Source organism: Pieris napi, chromosome 1 (genome assembly GCF_905475465.1).
Source record: "Pieris napi chromosome 1, ilPieNapi1.2, whole genome shotgun sequence".
NCBI lineage: Eukaryota > Metazoa > Arthropoda > Insecta > Lepidoptera > Pieridae > Pieris > Pieris napi.
This window is the reverse complement of record NC_062234.1, coordinates 10,652,838-10,672,161: the sequence shown is the minus strand read 5'-3', so window position 1 is coordinate 10,672,161 and position 19,324 is coordinate 10,652,838. Positions and strand designations below refer to the sequence as shown.

At 33.0% G+C, this 19,324-nt stretch overlaps 2 protein-coding genes across 3 annotated transcripts in view; both read right to left on the bottom strand.

The window, feature by feature from the left end:
• Positions 1–62: 62 nt before the first annotated feature.
• LOC125053755 (probable hydroxyacid-oxoacid transhydrogenase, mitochondrial) lies at positions 63–6,499 on the bottom strand. Its single transcript, XM_047655293.1, has 8 exons — positions 6,339–6,499; positions 6,024–6,102; positions 5,646–5,854; positions 5,032–5,228; positions 4,044–4,357; positions 2,777–2,958; positions 1,027–1,297; positions 63–323 (listed from the first exon to the last, which is right to left on the bottom strand). The coding sequence occupies exons 1-8, from the start codon at positions 6,386–6,388 to the stop codon at positions 240–242; spliced, it is 1,386 nt and encodes a 461-aa protein (XP_047511249.1). The 5' UTR covers positions 6,389–6,499; the 3' UTR covers positions 63–239.
• A 4,040-nt stretch (positions 6,500–10,539) lies between these two features.
• The window catches only part of LOC125055321 (arfGAP with SH3 domain, ANK repeat and PH domain-containing protein), a 44,956-nt gene continuing 36,171 nt past the window's right edge, over positions 10,540–19,324 (bottom strand). Inside the window, exons 8-17 of one of the 2 annotated variants that reach the window (XM_047657745.1) lie at positions 19,059–19,281; positions 18,123–18,303; positions 17,075–17,356; positions 16,040–16,159; positions 15,396–15,564; positions 15,165–15,287; positions 14,277–14,383; positions 13,522–13,572; positions 12,061–12,255; positions 10,540–11,336 (exon numbers count right to left, since the gene is read on the bottom strand). In XM_047657745.1, the coding sequence (XP_047513701.1) occupies positions 11,139–11,336; positions 12,061–12,255; positions 13,522–13,572; positions 14,277–14,383; positions 15,165–15,287; positions 15,396–15,564; positions 16,040–16,159; positions 17,075–17,356; positions 18,123–18,303; positions 19,059–19,281 (1,649 nt within the window). In that variant the 3' untranslated portion in view covers positions 10,540–11,138. The remainder of the gene's footprint in view (positions 11,337–12,060; positions 12,256–13,521; positions 13,573–14,276; positions 14,384–15,164; positions 15,288–15,395; positions 15,565–16,039; positions 16,160–17,074; positions 17,357–18,122; positions 18,304–19,058; positions 19,282–19,324) is intronic. The other variant, XM_047657752.1, reaches the window with a different exon arrangement.

Genomic DNA, 19,324 nt, shown 5'->3' with positions numbered 1-19,324 from the left:
TTATACAAATTAGTTGTTAGGATTATTTTATGTACTTAAATTTATTAAAAATTAAACACTAATCACCATGTCTTTATTTATTTTCAAAATAGCACTATTAATTAATGACTACTCGTTGATAAATGTATATTACATTCTTATAAAATATACATGCCAGAAAATTCTATATAACAGGCAAAATAATAATAATATATTATAATTCTATAATCAAACAAATAAACTTATTTTACTTGATATACTTAATAAATAGTTAACGAGTCTTCCAAAATGTGTTGCAAATCTTCTTTTGTTTGAGGCAAAGGAGTCAGTTTCAAGAGACGGTGCTGCAAAAACAATTTACTTGATGTATTCTTTGCAACTGAATTTATACATTATTTATATAGTCTCGAGTGCCACTCATTAGGCGTGGAAAACTAGTTGATAACCAACATTTAATTATAGTTATATTATACAAAAGGTCAATGAAAGAGGCCAATTTAAATAGCATTGAATTAAAGCTAGCTTAAAAATTAAGTTATTTGATCTATTACTAAAATTAACTTTTAAACCAAAACAACGGTTTCGTGCGTTATTCTGAGCTTGACTGCATAAAATATTTGTTTTATTTGTAATCAAGAATGGCTAAGCGGAAAGGATCGCGAAATAAAGTAATTACTTTTTAAATAATAAAAAATCTCTATATATATATATAATTCTCGTGTCAGAATGTTCCTTACCATACTCCTCCGAAACGGCTCGACCGATTCTTATTAATTTTTTTATGCATATACAGTAAGTCTGTGAATCGGCTTCTTCTAACATCTATCTTTCAATCCTAAGTGATAAGGCGTGTCCCCCAAAATTTTATTTATTAGATTTTTTTTGTTTTTATTTTTTATGATACAGCATACAAAAATTCATACAATCCCTAATTTTCACCCATCAACCCCTATTTTTTTATTAATGTTTGTCGGGTCAGCTAGTAATTACATATAAAGAGTGTATAAGTGTAATAATATAAACACTATAATGTTCCTCATACATTACCTGTGGTAATGCTCCTTTGACTAGTTGTGGTATATCATCAAGTGTATAACCAAGTCCAGTCAGACCATTGTCAATCTTCATCATTTCCATGTATTTCAATATTGTGTCTGACAATATCTTCCCAGCATCTTTTTGCTTTTTGCCCGAAATATCTGTTCCTAGGAGATTAGAGGCCTCTAAATGTTTGTCAGGGTCACTCTGAGCCGTGAATTGGAATACAGCTGGTGCCGTTACGACTACTGATAGCCCATGTGGAATTATTGGATCCTTTCTAAAAGATGCAATTTATTATCTAGAACAATCTGGTTTAGAAATGTCTCGTCTAGTATCTAAAAGGCTGGATCAGCACTATAATGCAGTTTACAGTTCGTTCTCGGTCTGGTGAAATATTCTTCTTTGGATTCGACCAGACCTTCGCTATTAGGGATAGTCTGAGCACACATTGTTTTTCATTTAGGACCGCTAGCGAGCCGTGAACGGCATTAGTGTGGATACAGCCTAATTCAATCATACGTACACGTACACGTACAGAACTTGTAGCGTAATTTTATACATAAATCGTATCCCAAATCAGTAAATCACTGCGCATGAGCTAAACTAAATTAAGTCAACGATATACAGAACATTTTAAATAAATGTATGTCCCACAGTTACATCAGTTTTATATTTGAATGTCTATATTTTTTGAAGTTATACTTTAGGCGCGTTATGAAAAATTGATGAGGGTGAAATTTTACGATGCGCGCGCACCGTGAGTCGTGACACAAAATTTACAGAATAAAGTCAAGAAAACAACATTCGAATAATAATAGAATTTATGTTACACTTAATGTAAGAGAATAATAATAAATATTTACTTATTAAATTTTTCAAATGTAAACTGAACTTTATTGACTCCTTTTCCAGTCTTTGATTATTTAATTGTAATTAATTATTTGCATGCAATCAAAAACTATTTTTAATAATGCCAAAGAAGAATAACTTCTTACGCGCGTACACAAGTACACGCACCCTTTTTTTAATATACCCATAGATGGCGCGCATTGTATATTCATTCCACTGAAACTGTAAGTATAAAGTAACTCCACTGATACTTTTTGACCTTGGACTGTGCCCTGTACCATTGAAAGATTCAACACAATTATCTTAGATAAATTATTTTGTGTTTATAAAATGCTAACATGGATCGATAATAACTCGTATAATGAAAATGTTTATAGCTGTAAAGTTAATTATTTAGTTGTAGTTAAAAATTTTCAGAATAAAGTCAAGAAAACAACATTCGAATAATAATAGAATTTATGTTACACTTAATGTAAGAGAATAATAATAAATATTTACTTATTAAATTTTTCAAATGTAAACTGAACTTTATTGACTCCTTTTCCAGTCTTTGATTATTTAATTGTAATTAATTATTTGCATGCAATCAAAAACTATTTTTAATAATGCCAAAGAAGAATAACTTCTTACGCGCGTACACAAGTACACGCACCCTTTTTTTTAATATACCCATAGATGGCGCGCATTGTATATTCATTCCACTGAAACTGTAAGTATAAAGTAACTCCACTGATACTTTTTGACCTTGGACTGTGCCCTGTACCATTGAAAGATTCAACACAATTATCTTAGATAAATTATTTTGTGTTTATAAAATGCTAACATGGATCGATAATAACTCGTATAATGAAAATGTTTATAGCTGTAAAGTTAATTATTTAGTTGGGGTAAAAAAAATTGTTCTTACCCATAATCTTCGGGTACGAATTGTTTAACATTTCCTGCAATTGGATAAGCAAGTCCATGACACAAATGCACGCCTGCATTTCCGATACCTACGCCAGCCATAGTGGCCGCTAAGTGCATACTAGATCGAGCCTCGATATCGTCCGCGTTGTTTACAGAACGGGAGAAATATTTGGCAAGACTCTGTAAGATAAGATCTGAAGTCAAAATGACCTACTGGGCAAATGGGCAGTGACGAGTTTGTTTGAACGCTATCTGTATGAAACCCCGTAACCCCAAATAAGCTTGGGACACACACACATATCATTGATAATATTTCGTTATAAGCGAGTAGGAGGTCAGTTTTCAGTGACACATGGCTGGTTAATTTGTTTTAATACTACAAGCTTTTTAATTGAGAGCATAGAAAATACCCTTGTGTACAGCCGGGCATTGAAAGCAGAACCAATACCAATGCAAAGATTGACTGTTGACTTGTTGAGTAACTGATCTACTAAGTCATACAGATGAAAGGCTATACAGTATAGTAGTTATCCTTATAGCCTCTCATCTGTCCCTTTTCATCACAGAGTACACAACCTGACAGAAAGAGACAGAAGAACAGTATATCAGTCAAAAGCTTGCAAAAACAAAAAGACTGAGTTAGCTATTATGAATAAGGAAGTTTCGCCGTATTTATTTATGTACTAGCTGACCTGGCTAACTTCGTTCCGCCCTACAACCTTATAATATCGTTGTTACTTTAATTTAACTTATTTTAGGATTTCATTAATGTTAAGTATTACATTAATACAACTCTTTTGCAAATACAGAAATGTTTTATTGCTTGCCATTGCGAAAGAAGAATGGCAGTTTTACACATTAAGCATCTTCTCTCTAGCGTCAATATGGCGATACTGCATGTTAAGCACTTTCTGATATCCAACATCTTTTGATCAGGATCAAAGCATGGTTATGCATCTCCTCATTCACCTCAAGATCGGAATTTCTTGAACTGACACGAATTCGACGTAAAATGATGCGTAGTTTTGTCAACAGATGGCACCATATGGTTTTTGCATTCGTAAAATTAATTAATTTATTTATTGTTATTCGATAACTTATCCTATATTTTATTGCTTATTCTGCTATTCGGGACGGAAACAAATCCAACAAATCAAAAACCATGGCAATCGGTCCAGCCGTTCTCGAGTTATAAGTGTTGTAACAAACACGACTTTCTTTTATATATATAGATTTGTTGGAATCTTAAATTACTATCGGCTCACCTGTAAACAAAATCTTGACCACACATCAGATATAGGATTACTTCCCTGATAAACAGGTCTCAGAGCTGGATTGGTTGGCGCAGGCCCTCTCTCTGAATATGGAATAGCCGTAAAACTCTCCAACGCATGACAGAAAATATCAAAACCAGAATAAATTGCAACATTTTTTGGAACGGAGAGGGTGTGGAGAGGGTCTATAAGGGCCAATAACGGTCTTAGAGCAGCATTTGCAATAGCAGTTTTGGCCTGAATAGCTTCATAATCAAATATACTCATTCCTGTAGTTTCACTGCCCGTTCCACTGGTTGTTGGTACTAGAAATAATAGTATGAAACTTTTATATTACAGTTTTCAAAACACTGAAAATACCAGATGTGATTTTATAAAATACAACGCAGTAAACTCATTTGCCTCCAAAAAAATTAAAGAAATAGAAGCAGAAAGCTGTGGACTATAATGCCAATTACTTAACTTGCCTTAAGCAATGTTAGCCTAGTGGCTTCAGCGTGCGACTTTCATATCTGAGGTCGTAGGTTCGATCCCCGGCTGTGCACCAATGGACATTCTTTTTATGTGCGCATTTTAGCATTTGCTTGAACGGTGAAGGAAAACATCGTGAGGAAACCGACATGTCTTAGACCCAAAAAGTCGACGGCGTGTGTCAGGCACTGGAGGCTGATCACCTACTTGCCTATTAGATTTAAAAATGATCATGAAACAGTCAGAAATCTGAGGCCAAGACCAGCCCTGCGATTCTGTAACTAACTTCACAGTCGTGAAGCAGTCATTTTATGATTTTGCATTCTGATAAACAATAAACTACAACCTCCCACCTTTTGAGCTCACCTCACCTCGAAAAGTGAGTTACAGAATCGCAGGGCTGAACAGGCGCCACTGATTATTATTTTTTTTTTTTTAAGGTATTTTTTTATTTACTTATTTTAATTACTTAACCTAATATTGCACTCATAGAATAACAAATACATACTGGCTATTAATGGCTTCAACTGTACAGTGACCTCTTTTCCTTTACCAATAGGTTGATTCACATAATCCAAGAATTCGGCCTCAGGATCACAAGAATACAAGTTAGCTGCTTTACAGGTATCCATTACAGATCCACCTCCGACAGCTACAAAACTATCAAAATTGCCAGCCTTTGCAAAGTCTATGGCTGCTTTAAAGCTGGAATTTTAAATAGAATTCTTTTTTTATACTTTGTAAGAACTGGTACTACAACCCTTAGTTTTGGCCACAAATTTCTGTAACTATTTCTTGATATATTTTTTCTTAATTGAAAAGTAGGCAAATTAACCTCTGTGCATGGCACACCATAGATTTTGGGTCAAGCCATGCCGGTTTCCTCACAATGTTTTCCTTGTACTTGTACAGTGAGTACGTGACTGATAATTGCTCATAGCAATAGATGCAATGCTACTACATCAGTATTTCAAATGCAGTTATGCCATGGCTTAATTTATTTTGCAATGGCAGAAACCACAGAAAAGGCTATTTTAATATTATTAATTTAATAATACTATCAGATCTCTATGATAAAAGATATAAAATTGTAGCATAATATAAGATCTATTTAATACTAACCTAGAATCCGTTGGTTCCACCCTTACTCCATCATAAACTTTGTAATGAATCCCATGTTTGGTGAGAGAATCAAGAACTGCCTTAGTCGGACTCAAAGATACAACATTAGGATCTGTCATTACACAAACATTTTTAGCTCCAAGATTAAACAAGTCCAAACCAACCTCCTTTGTGACTCCCAGGCCATATCTCACAGTAGAACATTTGATCTAAAATATCAGTTATTAAATATAATTAAATTTATAATGTTAGAAATGAATATTTGTTTCTCCATTAAGTAACATTTTAGATATGAATTTACAAATTTCCACATGCCTTAAGATATTTTTATTGTTTAGAGAAGCTGATAGAATAAATGCATTTTTTTCAGTCACTTACTTCAAAAGCATAATCTTTGCTAGGAGTTGTGTTTGTTACGTGTATATTGCCTCTATGGCTATGAGCTGGACACTGGCAACTGTATGTTACAAAAACACCTAGTTAATTAATTAAAATAATCTTTAAGAGAAACCTCAAGCAAGTGCATCAAAACATAAAGAAAACTACTTTGTATGATCAATGGTGTTTTAAGAAATAATTAATAAAAAAGAACAATGTAAAACAATGAAAGTTATAAGTTAACTTATATAAACAAACTTCTTTAAAAATGTATTTATGAGGGAAAAGTAAATACTTTATAATTTATATACTTACGCAGCAACATTAATTGTTCTCAGCAGATCAAAAACTCGTTTACGAGACATGTTTACCTATGAATTATAAGTCATTGTAATGTAATGTAAAGCTAAACAACTTATTATGGCATACGTTGTAAATACTTTTGTTTTAAATGTATGTATTATCAAATAAGTTATCAAGCTAAAACAGATAAGAATTACAAACAATTATAGTTTGCCCCAGCAAAGACCTAGTGTTATCTATTTATAATGTCCATGTGTGTAATATAATATAAATAATGGATAAAACTCATGTCATTGTATTTTTATTATTATTTTAATAGTATAAAATCGGTTATCTTTATTGAATAATGAATACTCTTATCTCAACATGACATTCAGATTCCACAGAAATGACGTCTGTGTTCTGACTCTGACATACCACAGACTACTGACAATTCAATATTAATGCAAAATGCAAATACATAGTACAATTAATTTTTAAAATCAAATATTTAATAAATTTGTCGCAATTTGTTAAGTCCGATAAATCCGAGGAAGAATATAGATTGAATTTATCAAAGTGTTAGAATATACATGAATGGGCCCATGTCCCTTAGCTTCGGTAGAAGTTTGAGTAATATAATATCAACAAATTAAGCTGTACCCTCTTTTAAACATGAGATATTATTACAAAACGTCATTTAAATGGCTTGCCTAATGTTGTTGTTACACTCTTGAACACAAGCAATCTAAAAATATGCCGTAGAAGACACTTTCGTTTTGTTTACTCGTAAGCTCGTAACTGACTTTTAATATAAATATGTAGTTATTTCTGTCATTAATTTATGATTTAACTTATAGATCAGTTACTTTTCAACATCCTAAGCCAAACTAAAAAAGGAGTTAAAAAAACACTTAATAAGACATCGAAATGATGTAATTCATGCATTCTTATTCAGGAAATACACAATAGAAAAAGGCTTTAAACTACAAATACATTTAATATGCTACAAATTTTTGAATTAGAATAAAACATCTTAATAGCTATAGCATCATTTGGTTACAATTTTAATAAGTATCATACTGACAGGCTAAAATGGCATTAAAATATTTCATCACAATAAAGTTTTTTATGCTAGGTACTCTGTAAAATAAATATAATTTACATGGTAAAACTTTACAGGAAGATATATTGATTTAAAAGATTCGACGAAACATAAATAAATTAGATAATTAAAAATGTTTGTTTATGACAGTGACAGTACACTCTCGCATATAGTCTGTTAAGAATAAAATTCATGCTTGTTTTGTTACTTTTCACCTATTTTCATACAGTCCAAGTTTTACTCGCATAAACATTTTTCTAAATACGTATTAAAAGGATACAATAAATTATTTTATTGAATATTATTAAACAATTTTGAATAAACCAAGAGTTGTGATTAAAAGAATATTTACATTGGTTATATTTAATTCTATATTTGTAGGAGACAAAGGACAAACCCATATTAATTGATTGTTATATTGAATAATACTAAATTATGGCAACAAACTTTAACTTAGGTAACTTTACACAAAGCTGGAATTACTTACAGCTATAGGAGCTTAAATTACAATGAAATTACTTGGGAATGTGTATAAAGGTAATATATAATTTAAATATATGGTCAAAGGTGCAAATTAGAACAATACGGATATAATAAAAATTAACCAAATTGATTGGTTTTCATAATTATTTTCAAATCCTTGAAACATTAACAACCAATACTTCAATCGTTGAAATATTTGACTAAAATTTTATTTTTAAACTAAAGGTGAAACGATTTTTATAAATAATCAACGATTGAACAATCGGTCACATGTAATAAAATTTCACATTCATAACAATTATTATCAAAGTTAGTAAAAATGTTAGAAGTAAGCCGTAAGTTATGTTATTATTTGAGACCAATTGCAAAATGATCAGTGTTCATAGATGGCGCTGAGAATACAAAACACATATAAATACTGTCTAAGGGAGCGTTCAAGTATTAGGTATAAACTAATTTTTTTCCTTTTATAAAACGTTACGATGCGGGGCGGAGATTGAACTACGCGTTATTGTTAATATTATTTTCGACTTTCTAGTACTTTACACCACACAATTGTAAGTTTTAGGTATAAAGAGTCACTGGGTGGTCTAGAAACGTTTTACTACTCTTGGCGTGACGTAATAAATCAAAATCAAAATACGTTTATTAAATTTAGATGCTTCTTAGAGCATGCTTATGAATGTCAGCAACGTTTACAAAATTCACGAAAGAGCAAGACTACGCCATCCGTTCGCAAAACTACCAGGAGGCCTTGTTCTGAGAAGAACGGGCAAGAAACTCAGCACATATAATACTTGAACCCTAACACAAAATGCATCGAAATAAAAATTTTGACGCTCGATGATAAATTTCATCTCACTAGTTGACTTGGATGCCAGAAACGGGACAAATAGAAAATATTATATTAGGAAGTCCAGTGGACCGGTGCTTCAATGAGGAAATAGGAAAATAAATTTCTCCGTTTGTTTCATAGATTCTCTATATTTGGATTAGTCTTCCGTGACTTCTAGTTCTAACCACCAATAACAATTATTGATTTAGGTTGTTGTGTAATGATCAAATGGATTCCAAAGTTTTTTTAACATCATTGTTCTGTATCCCAAAATTGAATAACACTCAAATTTCACGAACATACGTGATGGTGAATTTATGGTTATCATGAGCGTAATTCTTACGTAACTTACGGCTTAGAACAAATACATAGATTTCTATAGACAACATGTAGCAACAATCTATATGATTCTACGAGAAACATCTACAACAAACTGGTCACTGGTCCAATAGATTAATAATTATTTACATTTCTGAAATATTTGGCAAATCATTATGAGCTCAAGTATAAACAAAGATAAGCGAATTAATTTTTAGGCCGTTTTTCACCGACTTTTCACCATCACATTTTCTCAAAACCTTTCAAGAGATAACGAAACGTTAATCAGCCAACTTGGGACTTAATTTACTCTTTAGAGATCAAATAACTTATATTTATTGTACAAAATGACAAAAAAACACTTTAATTTTAAAATTTCTAATTTTCAGCCAAAAAACGTTTTTTTGAGCAAAAGTACTAAAACTATAAGTGAAAAATCTTAATGGCACTACATTGAATATTTAGGATTTTATGTTTTTCACGCCTTTGAGCAAAACGGCAAACGTTTTAATATGATTTAATACAATTATTAATAGAAAGTATAAAAGAAATTGTGCGTTGCAAATTGGATCGGAATTTAATTAATAATATTTGATAAACGCACAAGGAATTAAATATATATTAATTCCTTTAGTAGTACATATTCATACACGAAAAAGCCTAAATATAAATAACGAACAAAATTTTAACACAAAATACATAGATTATAAATGTCTTTTCATGCTCAAACTAGAAAATACACTTTTACCGAAGTAAAATGCGTAAACTCTCTGACTGCAGAGAATTATTACTGGAGCTAAAAAACAAAATTCCAATAAAAACATTAAGGTATAATTAAATAGTATGTGTACATAACTTATATAATTTATTTTAGAGATGTGTTGCTATTATTGAGACGAAATGTATTTCTTAGTTATTGCGAACGTATTTTAAAAATTATTAATTAAATTTTTTTAACTCAATCTACTAAACTTACGTATATATAAGTTATACACACATACAATTATACCTTAATGTTTTTATTGGAATTTTATTTTTTTGCCGCAGTAATAATCCTCTTCAGTCAGAGAGTTGACGCATTTTCCTTCGGTAAAAGTGTATTTTCAAAACACTAATAAACGCTGACTATATTGTCTATATATTATATGAAGTTGTCAATAAATAAAACCCGCGAAGGGACGGAGTGTCTGTTGGCACTTACAATATTGGTGTTATAAATTCGTAGCAGTATAGAAATTCCGACGCAACTGTTGAACCTGCATCTATCTCTTTTCTTCATAATTACGAAGAACGAGATGGCAGTATAATCTCATTAATATGTTTCTTTAGTTTAAAAGTTTCGAGCGTTATGAAATGCTTTACAATGTATATAAATGGTAAAATACGAGACCATGTTAATACTGTATAAATTGTGCTTAGTTATCACAACGCCGTTAGATTTATTTCTAAATGGCGCCAAGATTGCATTATAAACTGTTGTTTTTACTTCAGTATGAAGACTTTGTTGAGTTAAGGCATATTACCTTTTCAAACATAATATTCTTTGAATTCAGCTCGTTTCAAATGCTTTAAGCTCTTGTGAAAGTTTTAAATTCTTTAAAATGTGTTGCATCAATTGTAATAAAATACCCATACATGAATGTTAATTTCCAAAGTACATAATGTATTGAATACAAAATACTATATGTAAATAAGCTCATAGCCGTCAAATAAACGCCGAAAGCTTAGGCCCATATCAAGTTCAGTATATATGGAAAGTCTCAATAGATAGCTTGAGCTAAAGTATCACGAAATCTCATACTTGGCGTTTCGAAGATCGCTAATATCTACCACCTTCATAATCGTATAAACGTACTGCTTTGTCTCTATCAAACAAGCAAGTTTATGCATTTGAAAGAATGAGACAAACAGTATAATTACAAATTATGAATAGCCTAATCTAGAAGAGACAAATTGTTTCTACTCCGGACTTCACTCGCGTCTGTTTGAAAATAAATAAAATGATACAATGTTGTATACTGCAACTCCGATAACGAAACGTTACAGTAACATTTTAAGCTGAACTGTTGCAACTATATCCGTCTCCGTCTCTCTAATCTGGTAGCATGTGTACGAAAGAGACGGGGAACATTCCCCTACGATTCGTTCCTTCTACCTGGCCTTCCATCCAGTTGTCGTCTTCAGTTCTCTCGTTGATAACCACAATTACTTCGCCTTCGCGGAAGGATAACTCGTCCTCGTTGTCAGCGGAACAGTCATATAGGGCCCTACATCGTCTCGTACCGCCCATCTATTAAAAATTTCCGTACATTAATAAAAATATCACTTCAACGTCGAACACAACGTGACTTTATATTTATATATTTTAACTAAAAAAAGGGTGCGTGTACTTGTGCACGCGCGTAAGAAGTTATACTTCTTTGGCATTATTAAAAATTGTTTTTGATTGCATGCAAATAATTACAATTAAATAATCAAAGACTGGAAAAGGAGTCAATAAAGTTCAGTTTTCATTTGAAAAATTAAATAAATAAATATTTATTATTATTCTCTTACATTAAGTGTAACATAAATTATATTATTATTCGAATGTTGTTTTTAAATTATGTCCAATGCCGTAGCATCTTCCGTGGGCAACTTCATTCTGTTAATTTTGTGTCACGGTGCGCGCGCATCGTAAAATTTCACTATCATCAATCTTTCATAACGCGCCTAAAGATGTAAAACTTCAAAAATTTATCTTATTTATACATTCACGCCTTTTTCCTGAAGGGGTGGACAGAGACCACGGATCTCCACTTGATACGGTCTTGACACACATACCTCTCTCGCAACATCCTTCATATATTTCATAACTCTATATATTTTAATGACGGTACATATTAAATAAATCACGTGAAACATCGACACATTTGTATTAAAAAACACAGGCATAATTTGTATGTATTTTTTTAAAGTTCTCCTCCCGATCTTTAACAATACAAACAGAGTAATATGAAATATTCGCAACATACCATAGTTATAGAAGCCGATGGTGACCTTGAATGAACACTAGAGGTGTCAGAAATATCAAGTGAGCGACTGTCACTCCGCCGCGATCTCTCCCTCGAACGCGAACTGTCACACGACAACGCTGACTGAAGACGACTATCGTCTAACCCGTCCGATATATCGCATAGCTCCAGCGATGAATCTTGACTAGAACATTCCTGAAAATGTATGAAAGACGCGATGAAGATCATAAGAAATAATTTAAGAAGAACGTTTATTAAACGTCCAGACACAGGTCGATATCATTGTGTAACTTTTTGATAAATAAAATTCTATGATCTTCAAATTGTTAATCGAATTCTCAAATAGAATAATTACAAATATTAATTTAATCTTCATTAAACTATTAATTTTATTTTATGGACCATTGTGTCTAGACGTAAGCTAGAGATCTATGTGCCTTCTAAGCACGTTTTCTAATATAAAAATATAGTTTGGGAACGAAGTTTGAAATATTGTAATTTTTTATTCACTTAAAAACATGCAATATATCGTGTTAGTATAAAATCCACAAATCTTCATTATTTACACGGTGACATTAAAACCCTACAATTGGAGATCTATTGTTAAAATATATATATTCATAAACGCACTATACTCGTAAGAATATATTGCCACCGATTATTTATTGACGTTTTTTTTTCACGTTTATATCCATTTAAAATTACTGGAATAATAAAACGGCATTCAATTGCTTTAAGTATGTACGTTTATGAATAAGTACGTGTTTCTACTCTTGGAAACTAAGGTTTTAACTACATTTCTATACATGCAGTAAACAACGCATTGAAGCGTCCTTTTGAAGATTTTATTTACGTTACTGTCAAAAGGCTACAAGAAAAAAAACTTATTTTAATGGCGAATTAATTGGAAAACGTTCTAGGGTTTGAATTTTTTAATGATCATGATTTCTTAACAATGTCTCTAGTCCAATCAAACGCGTTCACGTGCACGCGTTACGCGTATCAATCACAATCACAATCAAGTTGGTAGAAGTCAGTTGAAGTGCTGTTTAAATTTTTATTTAAACGGAATCAATTCTGGGGGTTTCATTATATTTATATGCTACCTCTCATGTATCCACAATTCCTGGAGCTTTGACGCAGACTTATCTCTACGTACTAAATTTCATTTATAATTTTTATTAAGATAAATTAATAAGTCTTCTTTCAATCCAAATACTGTTTCGATGGGGATCGGATCCAGGATCTGATAATCCTATATAACTTTTGGTTACTAATGTGTTGACGCTCATTGGTGACCAGAAAGTGGTGGTCAGAACTCATAATATATTTTCATACACTATATATTATAATTGTTATCCTTGTGGTCTTTTGACAGCATTAAATACGAAAAAACAAATATCGGGGGTGAAATTAAATCGGGAAAAGCGATTAATTACACTAAAGCTCTCTCGTCTTTACCCTTCTCAGTTTCGTTTTGTCAGCCTTTTCCGGTTGCAATCTATTTTTCTTCTGAAGAAAAAACAAATATATTCTATACTCATTTCATTCTCATTATGTTGAAATCACTATCACCTATTTTTTAAAATAAACGAAATGAGATTAAGAAAACGTATGTTTCTGATGAGAATTTTTACCTAAAATGTATGTAATCCAGAAATGTTTTGGGCAATTCTTGTAAGAGCTTATAATTCTTAATTTAATGCACGATATTATTGTTTAACAATATTCTATAGTTAAGTAACGTATAGTTCCTAAGTTTGTAATAAAAGTACGAAAGTCTCGTGTCCGTGCTCGTGCTCCAAAAACTAATGGTACTATGACATGTGCACTAAGCACTCTGTGGTATGTACAGATCTTGACATCATCCTTAATAAAAAATAATTCTTTTTATTTACCATAGATACTCAAACGACAGCCTGTTTTTGTCAACATATTTATGTTATCATTATAAACAATAAACAAACAATTTAATTTAAATACCTTATATGAAAAGTGTAAATTTTATCTAACTAAAATATTTGGCAAGACCATAGAGGATCACAATCAACATCTTTCGCTTTCAGTACTAAACTTTCCTGACATATTTTGTTATTAGTATCTAATATAATCATTTTTTTTTCTTTACCTACAACATTCCCATAGTCTATACAAAGTATGAATACAGATTAGATTAGAATCATTAAATATATTTAAAATAGGCGATTATAAATTACCTTTCTAGGCGGCGGCGTCGGTTCGTCTGTATGTGCCCCGTTATGCATGGAATGTGTTGGTGGCGGTGTAGGAGGCGGCTGTTGAGGTCGATATTTCACTGTTCCACCTAGAATATGTGGTGATACTAGTGTTTATTTATGATTAACAGTACATAATAAAACATCCCTACACTTTAGACTCAGTAAAAAGTAAAAAAAATAATATAGGTAACATAATGTACACTTATGACATGTCAGTAAAGAAATACATATTAATGCTTCTAATTTTACATTTACTGCCAGTTCTCAAATCAAGGGCGTAGAAAGGGAGAGAAGAATTGGCAATAAACTCTCCGCCACTCTTTTTAATCACCATTTTTTTTTTACAGAACGTTTGTAAGGAGGCCTCAGGCCTTCTCTACCCGAACACTGAGGTTTGCAGACTATAAGAGAATTGTGTGGGGAACTTAAACGGGAAAGAAAATATCTACCGATAGAACTAGTTCCTTGATAAACAATATCCCTCAAAGGTATATTATGTCAAGACTCTCGGGCTATTTGTAGAATGTAAAAAAAAAAACATGTCAAAACATTCTTCAAGATTATTATTTATAATTGAGCGTGCGACTCTCATCAGGTCGTAGATTCGATCCCGCCCGTGCACCAATGGATTTTCTGACTATATATATGCATCATCTAACACTCGCTCGTATGGAGAAATAAAACATCGTGAGGAAACGTCTCAAATAAAAAAATGACACGTGTCAAACAGAAGGTCGATCATATACTTGTCTATGAAATAAAAATTATCAAAGAAACGAATACAATTTGACCCTTATAGAAAGATTGTGGTGCCATTGGATTATTATAATTTAGCTTAATATAAAAAATAATAAAATGAATACTCACTATGTATAGATCTAGAGTCGGAAGGCGAGGGGGAGGGTGTAGAGCGATGGTGGGGGTGGGGGTGAGGTAGCGATACGGCTGGTGGTAGGGGAGCCACACGCTTCTTTAAGCTGTTTAGGTTATCTGTAAGGAACAATATACTTCAAGTACATTTATTTCACTCGAATGCTATCGTTTATGTTCATTAAAGTAGTTTTGTTTTATTATGCAAAGGATATTTTTTATACTTACAAACATTTGGTTTCCGTGGTAACGTGGTAGGTGTAGGGGGATGCTGAAGCGAGTCGCACGTCGACGATCGCGATCGGAGTACGGGGGACTCCCCTCCCCCTCCGCCACCCGCGTACGAAGGCGGACGAGAACGCGGACATTTCTTTTCTGGAGTCACGCTGCCGTTTTGCTATGGAATAGTAATAAACCTCCTTTTATTTTTGTGTTGTGTTGTTTTATGGGTGCAAAACTAAATCGGTAATGTATATAACTTATAATAAATATAGCAAAAGTAGTATAAGTACGAAGTATGATTAGGCATGTCACGTTAAAACTACGGAACTAATTTTGATGCAGTTTTAAATATTAAAAATTATTCTAAAAGACCGTCAACGAGCCTTCTGACAGAGTATGACCGGCACTTAATATCATATGAACCTCCAGCCCCCCCCAATTTATAAAATCAATCATTATAAATTCTTGGACACGAATGCTTGAGGAAACTTTATTAAAGATTTGTTTGTTTCTTAGAAAGGAACCAAAAACTGTTAAAAATATTTTACTTTCAAATTGAAACGAGATAATGATAAAATATAAATAATTAGATTAATATGGCATAGATAAACTAAGAATCTAGTTTATCGATACAATACAAAACTACTTACTCGTTCGTCAATTACTGTATCATCATCTGAGAAGTCTGTTGATCCTTCATCATGTGATAAGTTCCAATCAATATTGATATTTTCAAATATACTCTTTTCTCTTTTATCAACACCCTCCAACTGAAAAATAATAAGTAAATTAATATATTAAAAAATCTGTTATTATAATAATTCAATCAGCGGTTTATGGAAGCCGTTTAGCACATACTATTTGCCCCAAATTTAATAAAAATACCATCTTAAGTAAAAAATAATGTTTTTCCGAATCATGCTCACTGAGTTAAATTCTAAAATTATTTTTAGTGCAGAATGCTACACGTATAGTACGAATAATACATAAACATTCCAGAGTTCGATCCCGGCTGTGGACCAATGGACTTAGTCTAATACGCACGTAGCTCGCTTGTACGATGAAGGAAAACATCGCACCGGCATACTTATACTCCCAATACGACGGCGTGTGTCAGGCACAGAAGGCTGATCACCTACTTGCCTATTAGAAAAAACAAATAATCACGAAATCTGAGTCAATCAAGTGCTGAAGTACTATTGGTTTATACATAAAAAAATCGGTTGTCTGTAAAGTCGGTTTACTGACGATAGTTGAACGTGACAACGTCATAAGAAAATACTGATGGAATGGTTGCATTTTTCAAAAGAAAATTGTAATTTTATTTATTTGATAGATATTTTGTATGGATAGAGAAGGAGGTCACAATTGAATTGATCGATTACAATATAATCGATATAGTAAGATATATACTTTATATATAATAAAGATGCCGAACGCGGAGGCCGATTGTGCCTCTTTGTCGCTCGTTCCGCGCTCTCGCTTGCACTTCAAGCATTAAATGGAACGCCTCAGAGAGAGGTAACGCCGCATGCGTCATGTTTTTTCGTGCGTGCAGCCGGCTCCATCGAATTATAAGACGTTGTCACGTCAAAAATAAACATATTATCTTGTAACGTACATCGAGTTTCGCGTATTGAAAACAAAAGCACACACAATAAATTTCCATAATGTAAAAACCTCACCAATTCCTGGCAAGCAATATGTCCCAACTGTCTCGCGACCTGCAATGGCGTCCGTCCATTTCCATCCCTCACTGAAATATCAGCTCCAGCTTTTAGCAGGAGTTTCATCGGCTCTGTCCTATCTATCGCCGCGCACAGGTGCAAAGCCGTCATACCAGAGGCCGTGGCCTTATCCAAGAGCTGGGAGCCACCGTTTTGGACTAGAAAATCTACTATATGTAAGCAGGACCCGTCACCCAGTTCGCGAGATATCGCTAGGTGTAGGGCTGTTTCACCGCAGTCCTGAAATATTTTTTAATATGTAATGTATGGGAAAGGACATTGTTATTACTGCACACATGCTTAAACTAAATATACTGAATACATATACATATTTTGCTACCACCTTAAAAGCTCTGGGTTTTTTTTATAAAGCGCATTATATAGCTGTTCTATAGAGAAATATATAAATCGGCTTAGGGAGCGATCAAGTATTACGGTAACGGCGGTCCTTTTGTAAAACGTTAGGATGCGGGGCGGGGATTGAATTAAGCCGTTATTGCTAATAATCTTCAAAAAATGCGTGAAGTAATACTTGAACGCTCCCTTATCAGATATCACTTTTTTAAAATTAATTTTAATAATTAGGTACAGCAATTAAAATAGAATTCTCTCTAACTCATAACCGAAAAGTCCTAGTCTTTTCTTTTTCACATAGTTTAGGATAGTCATAGCTTAAGCTATATCTTGTTTCTGAATCTAATCGTTGTCTAACGAGAGTCTTCTTAACGTATTTAATATTTCATATATATATTATATGTAAATATTCTGTAAATGTCTTTGTAATTAAACTCCTCCCAAGCTGAATCGATTTTCATTTATTTTTTGTGTGGGTTCAAGAATGATTTTTTTTTAAATTAGATAACTTTTCCAGATTGAATTTTTTGTATTTAAAACGTACAGGACAACGTTGGTCGGTAGTTATACACATAATATAAAAAAAATGTTGATTTCGTTGCGGCAATTTATATAGCCAAATGGCCTCATATGAATATTAAACAGAACCTACCGAACTTGGCAATGTGGCAGCCAAATCAGCGCCTTCCGCATACGCCTGCAATAGATTCTGCAGATGTCCATTGTTAACCGCGTGTTCAACCTCCGACAACCTCTCAGCTTCATCCCTACACGTACGCGCCGCCCACGCACGATACACATATTTCTCCCGAATGAACCTTAACCTTTCATCCCTGGAAAATGACAATTATAGCGTCATCAACTGTTCATAATTAAGTGCCGTTATTACAACTTAGTTAATTTCTGTAGGCGTCTTAATTTGTAATGCCGGGCTTTTATAGCCGTAGAAGGAAAGTAAGGTCAAATATTAAAGTAAAGTAAAAAAATCATTTAATCATGTAGGTAACATAATGTACTTATGACTCGTCAGTAAAGAAATACATATTAATGCTTCTAATTTTACATTTACTGCCGGTTCTCAAATCAAGGGCGTAGAACGGAAGAGAAGAACTGGCAATAAACTCTCTGCCACTCTTTTAAATCGCCATTTTTTTTACACAACGTTTGTAAGGAGCTGCAACCATTACACCATGTTCCACATGACATATCAAGTAATTAATAATAATAACATAAATTAAAAAAAAGGGTTGTCCTCTATCAGCAGGAAGCATGGTGAAATAGGAGCACGCACTTACATTCTCGTGGGAACAACACGCAAACACATAGTCGAAATAAGCAACATCACCGCATACACGAATTAAAGTACGACCAGACTCCACAAGCAGCATGACCCGTTCACGAGCATGACGCATGGCCAGCCATATTACTTATGATTAAGAAACAAAAGAGCATAAAGTAAAATCCAGTTTACGTAAGAAATAACAAATATATTTTAATAGTGTCTCTGGTTTCCTGTAGGCACAGATCACCGTTTTAAAATCAATAAAACAGAGCATTTGAGACCTCAAAGAATTCCTTTTCAACTTACATTGTACTACCAGGTTTTAACTTCAATCTCTCGTCCAGCGTGTTCTCCATGACGTCATTGAATGTCTGATTGCCCATGTGCCGTGCGAGGAGTAACTGTGACGTGCTAAGCCGGTCCAAAGTCAAAGATTGTATCCGTGAGATGTGTACACCGAGTTCCCTGTGGCTTCCAGAACATTCTATACACACTATTATACCGAAGTTTGTTGACAGCCAAGTCGGATCTGGAATTAATAGAAATACAGTTTAAAACGTATTTTGTCTATA